We start from the raw sequence: 10,476 nt of genomic DNA, 5'->3' as shown, positions 1-10,476 counted from the left end.
CGTCATTCTCGAGCGGTCATGGTGGGAGATTGAGGAGCGTTGAGACAAGGGGAGAAGGAATGGGAGGAGGCGGCGTGCACGAGTGGGAAAGGAAGAGAGGAGGAGACGTGTGTGCGAAGGCGAAAGAGACGACAGCGCCCAAAGGAGACAAATAATAAACAATGCCAATACGCCACGCTAACATCGCTCAGCACAAGCCAGAGGCACATCCCACCTACACGCACTCAACTCGGGTGTGCACGACGCCTCCAACGCCCCATGCATACAACCAACCGGTGCCTTCCAGCTGGCGACGCACTACACTAGGAACTGGTCCGATGAAGCCGATTGGCCAGGCGCATCTCTCTCTCCCGATTGGCTCTCATAACAGTTCACCCGATGAAACAGTGCTTCCTGCCAATGTGGACGTTGCGAGGGTGCGTCCTTTACGCCACGGTTAATGGGTTTGATGCCAGCTTTGTGGAGAGCATGAACGCTGCCAGCATGGGGTGGTTGCCAGAGATCATACGGGCCAAGTCATCCTTTCTTCTTGGGATTTTATTGCCATGCACGTGTGTTGATGAAGTGGAGATTCGTGCGTGCCTTGCTGGGTTCTATGTTGGTATCAGTCTCATTAAACCCGTTATTGTAGAATTTGATATCTCTTTTGTGGTCTCCTTTCTTGCAGATGATTTTCTTGACAGGTCTCCTTTTGTTGATATTAAGAGGGAAGCATGAAGCATTATGAAGCTTATGCATAATTTCAAGATCAATTGCCACGCTAACATGGCGGCTCATGAGATTGCCAAATTTAGTTTTGACAATAGGTCGGGCGGTATTCTTAAAGATGGAATAAGGTTTTCCCTGCCAAGACCCCGTGTCGGTGGTGCTTTTTTGCATTGTTGGAGGACAGATGGAGGTTTGTCTCCGGCAAATCTCACGGGATTTGGTTGGCGTTTGTTTTTGTTCGTTCGTGTGTCTACAGGTTAGATCATTTCGATCTACGCTTCTCTTCATCGGTGACGGGGTGTTGTTCTGGTACGCTAATCCTGTAGGGCATTAACACGATGACTTCTTGACTGTTTGCTACAACAAGGTTTGACCAACTCCGATATGGGAGAGCAATGACGGTGACGCGTCTTCCACTCGTTTCAGTGTTTGTAGTCGTCGCTAGGTGGTCTCCGGACATGAATGCGATTTTTACTTTTGATGTGCTTTATACTCCCTTAATAGTTGATGAATAGATCTGAAGATTTTCTCAAAAAAATTTAAAAAAAATCTTAAGATGTTGCGCTGACCCATCTCAAAGGTGCTTATAGAATAAAAAATATATATTATCATACTACTCTCTCCGTTCCACAATGTAGTGCGTCCACATATCCCGAGATTTAAATTTAACCGTAAATTTAACCAACAAGTCCGATTGCGGCGGGAGCAAAAATTATACCACTAAATTCATATTTCAATATTAATTAAGTGGTATAATTTTTATTCCCGCCGCAGTTGGTCTCGTTTGCTAAATATACAGTCAAAGTTAGATCTCAAAACGAACGCACTACATTGTGGTTGTGGAATGTATAGCTGGCCAAATGTGCCGGGCCAAACAGGCCAGCCCGCGAGCACGCTGGCACGGACCGCCATGGGCCAGGCACGGCACGGGCTAAACAGGCCGTGCCCGGCACGCGGCACGCCTTGGGCCGTGCCTGGGCCTGGAGCCTGGGCACGCGGGCCGGCACGGCACGGCCCGTTTATTTTTTATATATATATTTCAGAATTTTTTTTATAAATGTATATGTAAAATATAGCCCAATAGGCCTAAAAACCAGTCCAATAGGCTGAAAATATGCAGCTCAGCGTGCTAAACGGGCCATCAGGCCGGCCTGTTTACTAATTAGGCCGTGCCTGGGCCAAGGAGCAGCGCCCGTGGGCCGGCACAGCACGGCCCGGCTATTAAACGTGTCACGGCGGGCCGTGCCGGGCCAGGCACGATTAGCACAGGCTGGGCCGTGCTGGGCCGGGCCGGCCCGTTTGGCCAGGTATGGTGGAATGGAGGGAGTATATTTGATCTCATGGGCATTTAGCTACGTAGAGTCGGTCTTCTTTTCATACGGAGCTCGACCCAAACGGATCCACCGACCGACCGAACCAGCTCCCTCAACAAAAAAAAAACTCCCCTGTCTCGTCCTCTGTTCGTGAGCACCGATGTGCAGCCACTCCGGCGGGCGGCGGCGTTGCACGGCGACTCCAGCGGGTCCGGAGGCGCGGAGTCCCCAGCCACCAGGAAGCAACCGCAGGAGGCTCGGCTACTCCGGCACTACAGGCGCCGCTATTGCCCCAGCAGCACGGGCCCGGCGGCGAATCTGGCAAGCACGTGTGCCGCACCTCCGGCGACTAGGTAACCGATTCTACCCACCGATTGCATTTTTCCTTTCAATTTCGCTCCAGCCTTGGCTCGCTCCGCTAACCCTAGCTTTGTACTCGTATCTGTTCCAGTGTTCCTGTCCGACCAAACGGATGATGAGGCTCCCTCTGACTGGAAGTCCAGAATGTGGACGAGAAGAATTGAGCCTGAAGCAGTCGGCTCCAAAAGAACTCCCTCTGACTGGATGTCCAGAATGTGGAAGAGAATGGTGAAGCAGTCAGCGACATCTCTGAATCCGGGCAAATATTCAGTGGAATGCCCAAGGAATGGCAAGGATATGAAGGTGCTTCTCTGTTCTTTAATGTTCAGAGCCAAGTCGTATATCATATGACTGATGTCTGGTTCAAGCAACTTACTGACTTCGGTATGTTTGGACAGGTGAAAGACTGGCGTTTCTTCATGTGGCTGGACAAGTACTTGGACATGGTCGAGGAAATTTGGATGATAAATGTGCTCATCATGGGCAATGCATCTGCTCGCTGCGTGTCACGAGAAATTCAGCGACGTATTGATGCTACGAGGGCTGAAAATGATGCTACAAGAGCCTAAATTGATGCTACAAGAGCTCAAATTGATGCTATTAGGGTTGAGACTGCAGCACTGGATCGACGCATCGAGAAGTTGGCCGCCCAAAATGCAAAGCTTCAGGTTTTAGTGTACTTTCTTTTCGTCATTCTTCTTCTAGTGTTGCTAGTGAAGCTAGTGAAGTAGAATGTCTGTGCAATTGATCGTGGTCGCCATCCTGTATGAGACTATGCTCGTTCTGTCGAATGGGACGAACATGTCAGGCTGGTTGGTTCTGTTGAGATATATAGAGTTTGGAGAGATTGCAAGTTTACCAAGGGGCAAGACCTTCATTTCACGTGGCATTACTAGGCTCAGAATTTTGAAATTATTCAAGTAATTAGACATGGAAAATGACCAAGAAGGCAAAGAAAACTAGGGCATATGATCTATGGAGAACTAAAATAGGGCATATAATCCCCTGCCAAAATAAAATAAAATAAGGGCATATGATCAAATCTCCCAGAAAGCTTCCACACCATTATCCCAGATGGCTTTGGGAAAAGATAAATTCAGTGGCAAAATAATTAAGCAACAAATTGACTGATTCCATACTCTCAACAATAACAAAAATGAGCAAATTGGTACTTCGGCATGTATTAACAAGCTAGTTGTCAAATTGAAATGTCGCTTCATTTATCAACAAAATATGTTATTACAAGGCCCTTCTAAGTTCAAACATACAGATGTGGTCCGTGAGGACCCCTAGTTTCCTATTTATTGAAATGCATGCTCCAATGGCATTTAGATAGCTGTATTGTCTTGCTGTTCAAGTTTTCTTTTTCTTCCAGATTCTAGCGGATCCCATTAATTTGACAAGCCGAATAACGAGAGTGCTCTAAAATTGATAAATGCTTCTGCTTCTCTGATGATGGAGCGATTCCCTGATATCACCTTTGGCTATGGTTTTAGCAACTAGTACAGGTAGGATATACCCCGTCAGAATCACTGTTTTTGCAAGGAGAAATCTATGAAAAAGACATGTGTTTCCACATGGCACAAATTTCCCTCTTCTCATCAGCAGAAGTGATTTGATTGAATTTATTGGAATGATAAGATATCTTGTTAAAACCACAATAAGTTAACCATTCAATGAAGCTGTAAATGTGAACCTGGGACACTTAATTTAAGCAGGTGTTTTTATGTTTGTTGGATGGCAAACCTGTGCGTTTGTTGCAAATGATTGTATTTATTTTTTGTTATTGTTGCAGCTTTGTGTTCCAGGAGACCACTGAATTGTAGCAGAGAGATGAGAGGTACTTATATAGTTTTATGAATTTCTGCAGTTCGTGTGGTCAAGCCTTTGATAAGACACGCGGCTTCTTATGCAGATTAAACCTGTCTTCATGTTCATGTTTCCTTCAACCGGCTGCTACCACTACATCTCCTGTGTTGGATGTCACGTGGAGTTGTTTTGAAGAAAACTGGACTAAAAGCCAGTTCAACTGGGTTAGGGATGGGGGTGATTTTGGGTTTAGCGAGTTTGAGGTTGTGACAACTCAAGTATAGGGGGACAATGCGGACTTCTCTCTTCCAACAAGAATGAGAAGAAGATGGTTTCTCTGCTAATGGCCTAGAGTGCAGTGCTGTTGGGCCAGAACCGGAAATGATATGTTTTGAAACGACACGAGAGAACGGATAATGCGAGGTCCGGCCTAGTTTAGCTCTCCCGTACGTTTTTTTTTTTGGAGCAAAAAGCTCTCCCGTACGTACGTAAAACGAGGGCCTTTTTATTTCACGCGCGCCTCGAGTTGGGCCATGCGGGCGAGCGCATCGTGGTTCCCAGTTTCGATTTGTCCCACATCGCCCGTCGTCGGACGGCGCCTCCAGTTTTTATAGTGCGTTGGCTATCACGGTGTCACCTCCACGGGGACAACAGACTGAGAAAAAAAAAAGACCTTAGTGCCCAAAAAAGAGAGAAAAAGAGGCCTTAGAGCCCAAGGACAAAAGAGGAAAAGACCCAAGGAAAAAAAGAAAAGAAAAGAGGCATTAGTGCCCAATAAAAAGAAAAGGAGGCCAGAGCCGAAAAATCCCCAAGGCCCGTGCCCACACCAGAAGAGGAAAAACAGTGTACCCATGGAAGCTTGTGCTAGACATTAGCACACGGCTTTTTTGTAGTTTTTGAACCCTGCGTCCATGTTTTTTTTAAATATTTCAACTCTTACTTGCCTTTCCCCCCTAATATATAATATACTTCTTCCGTTCCTAAATGTAAGTCTTTTTTCTCCAACTGGCGGCATCAACCTCTAAAGCCAGATCGAGGAGGATTTTGCTGCATGGCACTTGCATAATCATGGAATTTTCTCCGTGGAAAACATGTATTGTTTGGCTCTGGAACAACATATGCACACTCTTATGTGTATTTTTTTGGGACTCTTATATATAATGTAGTAATTACTGTTCATAAACTATTTTTATAGTATTTCCGCGCAATTTTCTTTCAATTGACGACATCAACCTCTAAAGCATCTATAATAGATGATTTAGATGCAAAAATAGCTAACTTTTGCATCTTCGAGGGTCCAAAGCCCCTCTCCAATAGATGATGTAGATGCAAAATAAAATTACATCTCCGCGTCTGGGAGATGTAAATGTAAAACACAACACTTCAAGATGCAAATTCGCATCTCCACCTCTAGGAGATGTAAAAATGGAGGGTGAGCGCCAACCGCCCAACTACCTTCATATCCTTTCCGCCCGACAGCCTGCCGCTTGCTCCGCCGTCGGCCGATTTGCCCAAAATTGATGCCGCCGCTGCCCGCCCCGCCACGACTGCGTGCCTCGCTAGAGTAGCGACGGCTGTCCCCTGTATCCGCTGATTCGATTTCGGCCGCCGCTTCTAATCGAAGCTTCACCGGAGGTCCGGCTATCGTAATGGCTTCCATGGCACGGTCCCGCCTTCTTTTCTGTAGGGCTATGGCCGTCTCCTCTGTCGAGCTGCCGCCGCCGCCCGCACAAGCCACTGCTGAACGGCTACCCAATCCGCAGCCGGCCGATTTCTTCCACCCCGCAAGCAAGGTGTTCGAGAAATTCCCCCAAGGTAAAAAATCGAGCAAACTTGAAGTTTTTATTGAGATTGGAGAGGTAGTTTGACAATGATTTTCCGCATTGTAGATGAGCTTGTGCAACTCCTCTTTCATGGATGATTCCTCGTCGGATGAGGAATATGACTTTATCGAAGACGAGGACATTGCTATGTTAGTGGCGATGCATAAGAGGAAGAAGCCGAAGCACGGCGATTCTGTGTATGGTCGTGAGTTCATCTGGAGAGAACGGGTTGAGGCACACAAGAGGTTGATGCGCAACTATTTTGGTTCACCACCCGTTTTCCTAGAGAGGTACTGCCGACACCGGTCTAGAATGTCCAAAGATAAGGTGTATAATGAAATTAGAGATTCTGATGCGCACGATCAACTTCAGAAGGATTTGATGAAGGAGTATTGAAAATGGCATGACGAAAGAGCTGCCTATTTTCATTATTTGTTTGTTGTATTGTGCAACATTTTGTTGTCTTTGTGTTGCATTTGATCTTGCAGATTTGATTAATTATGTAATAATTTGATCTTGTGGGCATGTAAATTTTTTAAGTTGTTTCTGGGATGCTTTATTTTAATTTATGCGGCTGTACAGTAGCTGTACAATAGCCGTGCAATCATTGGCAGCTTTTTACATCTTCACTTTTTATTATCTATTGCAGTTGCTTTTTTACATTCCCAATATACATCATTTGTTGAAGTTGCTTTTTTTTTAAATGTAAAAATTATTTTTTAAGATAAATTTTTTATGTTTTATATTCACATCTTTAAATTTGTATCTTTTATTAAAGATGCTCTAAGGCTAGATCGAGGACTTTGCTGCATGACATTCGGATTAGTCTGAAATTTTCTTCGGCGTATTGTTTGGCTGTGGAAGAATATATGCACACTCTAAACGTGGGAGCTATAAGTGCTCGGCGTCGGCTCTTGTTCAAGGTCCGCAAATGTTTTTTTTTCTATTTTTTAATACAGTACAGACGCAAGCGTTCATATACACGCACATACACTCACCCCTATAAATACAAACACGTACATCATATCCATATAAGCACTTCTGAAATATTGAGCCGACATATCATTTTGAAATTTACGAAGTCACCGTAGGCACCTCGTCTTTGACGGGAACGTCTCCTCTCATTGATTACGCATCATCAAAAATCCTGACATAAATCCAGAAATAAATGCGAGCACCAGAATTTGAACCCTGATGGGCTAAGAATAATACGGTCCCTCTAACCATCCAACCACAGGTTACTTCGCATATTTTTTCTAGTTTTGAACCATGCATCAACGGATTGTTTTTCAACTCTTGCATGCCATTTTTCTTGCTCTTGATATATTGTTTATGAACTTTTGTTTATTATATTTTCGTTAGTATTATTGTTTGCTTGACGGTATCAAGGGGATCAAGCTCTAAGGCTTGATCGAGGAGGATTTTGCTGCATGCACTCGGATAATCATGAAATTTTCTCTATGACAAGTGTGTATTGTTTGGCTTTGGAAGAACAGATATGCACACTCTCGACGTAACAGCGCCTCAGCTCACGCAAAGACCATCTAGCCGCTAGCTTTTGTGTGCCTCCTGCCCACCTGCATTGGGCTGCCTCATCTCTGTGGCCTTAGGGCGATGGAGGTGCGGTGAATCTGGCCCTTAGCGATGACACGGCTTCGATTTTTTATGTCTTTATTGATTTTTTAGGGTTTATATTCTGCTTAGAGAGACGAGACGATGACGACTCCTTGAAGATGGAATAATGTTTTCCCCATCTAGAACCCGTCTCAACGGTGCTTCTCGCGTCGTCGGAGAGCGGGTGGAGATTTGTGTCCGGCGAATCTCGCATGATTCGGTTGCCGTTTGTCTTTGTTCGTTCGTGTGTCTATATGTTGGATCCTTCCGATCTATGCTTCTCTTCATGGGGCAAGTTGTTGTTCTGGTGCGCTGATCCTGTAGGGCATTAGCATGATGTAGCGACCAGACCTCAAACGGTCTAATCTCTGTACTCAGGTGTCATCCCTGGATCAGTAATGTTGACACCACACAGTACTTGAAGGATTTATACCAGAGTAGCAATCACACACTTATTACATCGAGTGTCTCAAAAGAGAACTTATTACAATAAATATGGCTTAAGGCTATCTAATAACGATAACAGCGAAAGGCTTGGAAGATAAGTGAGTCCATCAACTCCAACGGCATCACTGAGTATAGAACCACGACCTAAAGGCACCTTAATCGTCGTCTGAAAAGTCTGCAACATTAACGTTGCAGTCCGAAATGGGTCAGCACATGGAATAAGCTGGCAATGTAACACATAGAGAGTAATGAAAGAATAAAGCTATACTATATGCATATGTGGCTGGTGGAAAGCTCTATGCTTACAGTTTTGCGTAAACCCAATTTTTCCCTATTGCAAAGGCATAAATTTTATTTAACTATCAAGGTAGTTGTTAAACATTGAGAATGGTTGACAGCATTCTCAATCCCAATTAAGCATCATCATTAAACAAAACCCAACAATTAACTTTAGAGTAACATGATGAGATTCACATGATAATCCAGGTACTAGATACTCAAGATTTCCATAACTGGGGACACGCCTAACCATGATTAGTTTATACACTCTGCAGAGGTTTGCGCACTTTTCCCCACAAGACTCGATCGCCTCCGTTTGATTTCTTGCACTACATGGTGTTTGAGAAGCGGATGACCGACACATAGTCTTTCAGAAGCGCTAGCACCTTACGATCGGGTAGACCGTTACACCTACTTTTCCCTATATTTGCTAGTCTACCACTGTAAGAGTTCGCACAACCTACTCAACTATGCTAGAGCCTATAGTAGCTTGTGGCTGCACACGGAAGTTTCTAGCATGAATAATCCCATGATCCCTTTGAGTCTGGGTGGCGGTCCATAGAGAAAAACAGGCAATCGCTGGAATACCCAAGTGCCTCAATCCACCCAGATGTGTATTTAAGTTGCCACCTTAAGTAAACCATTAAATTAAGAATCTCACATCTGTCATGGATTTCACTCACCCAATCCACGTCTACTAGCATAGCATGACATAATAAGCAACGTAGAAGTAACTCCCAAAGGTTTGAATGCAGGGCAATAGGTTCTTACCTCATCAACTACTTCCCAATACCCACATGTTATCAATCCTACTCATGCAATGTTTGAGGGTGAAACTAAATGCATAAAAAATGGGTATGAAAGGGATATGATCAAAGTGTTACTTGCCTTGCTGATGATCCGCAAAACCTAGCGATTCGAAGTAGCAAGCGGCGCACTCCGGGTATTCTATCGCAAACAAACAAGTATACAATAAGTACTCAACTAATGCACAGGTAAAACTCGAATAAGATATCTAATCAGAAAGTTCAACTTAAAAACTCCGGTTGGCAAAAAGAATCAAATCGAACGAAGCAACGACAGACAAACAGCAAAAGAAACAGGCCTCGTTTACTATTCTGGATCTATGGAAATTTTTAAAGTGGCAAAAACTTGTTTAAGTTGGTTAAACGGAAAGAGGGTTTCGAGACAAAACTCCAGGCGCTTGAATCGCCTGATTCCGATAAACGAGCGAAACGTTAGACTAAAACGAAAATTGGATCACGATTCGCGATCAGAAAAATCGCGGATTTAATCCGAGAAAAAGAAAAACGACGAACATTCGTTAAACGAACGAACGGGCGAACGCTCGCTAATTAAATAAACCAAAAAAACCGATCTATTTAAAAAACGAAACTAAAAAAAGAACAAAACCGACGGAAAACCGATCGGTTTTCTAAAAAAAACAGCGGCGAGAAAAGCTACCTCCGGCGGCGGCGAGGCGAGGTCCGGCGGCGGCGCGGTGAGGCGGCGCGGCAAGCGGCGGCGCGAGGCGGCGGCCTAGGGTTAGGGTTTCGCGGGCGGGGCGCGGCTGGGCTGGCCTCGGGCCTCGGCGGCGCTATAAAAAGGCCCGGCCAGGCGGAGTCCTGGCCGGTTACGGCCCAGAGTCGGTTCGGACTTTTTTTAAAATAATTACCCTCAGAAAAAAACAAAAGGAATACTAAACGGACTTCAAAAATTCCAAAATAAATTTTTCCCGGCTTCTAAAATCAAGCCGCACAGGATGAACATTTATTTGGGGCCTAAATGCAATTTTGAAAAACATGCATTTTTCCTAAATTCAAATAAAATAGCAAATAAAACCAGAATAAAATATTATTTGATTTTTTATTAAATCCTCAATATTTCTTTATTTTGGGAAAGTCATTTTATTCCCTCTCTCGTATTTTTGTAATAGAAATAATTGAAGATAAAATAAATAAAATCAAATGATCCTATTTTCAAAATTTGAGAAAAACTCAAATATGAAAATAACGAAATTCCCAACTCTCTCCGAGGGTCCTTGAGTTGCGTAGAATTTTCTAGGATCAACCAAAATGCAATAAAATATGATATGCAATGATCATCTAGTGTATAACATTCCA

General features: G+C 44.2%; 1 protein-coding gene across 2 annotated transcripts; it reads left to right on the top strand.

The window, feature by feature from the left end:
• Positions 1–2,081: 2,081 nt before the first annotated feature.
• On the top strand, positions 2,082–4,631 carry LOC123082234 (uncharacterized). 2 transcript variants are annotated; one of them, XR_006439012.1, is made up of 5 exons: positions 2,082–2,374; positions 2,473–2,684; positions 2,780–3,049; positions 4,177–4,221; positions 4,297–4,631. XR_006439012.1 is itself a non-coding variant. In XM_044504638.1 (3 exons), exons 1-3 carry the CDS (start codon positions 2,182–2,184, stop codon positions 2,948–2,950), a joined length of 576 nt encoding a protein of 191 aa, XP_044360573.1. In that variant the 5' UTR covers positions 2,082–2,181; the 3' UTR covers positions 2,951–3,239. The 2 variants fall into 2 exon arrangements, 1 of the variants encoding a protein (XP_044360573.1); XM_044504638.1 differs by lacking the exons at positions 4,177–4,221; positions 4,297–4,631 and having other exon boundaries at positions 2,780–3,239.
• Positions 4,632–10,476: the final 5,845 nt, after the last annotated feature.

Source organism: Triticum aestivum, chromosome 1A (assembly GCF_018294505.1).
Source record: "Triticum aestivum cultivar Chinese Spring chromosome 1A, IWGSC CS RefSeq v2.1, whole genome shotgun sequence".
Taxonomy (NCBI): Eukaryota; Viridiplantae; Streptophyta; class Magnoliopsida; order Poales; family Poaceae; genus Triticum; species Triticum aestivum.
Note: the sequence above shows the minus strand (reverse complement) of the source record. Positions and strands in the feature narration are given on the sequence as shown.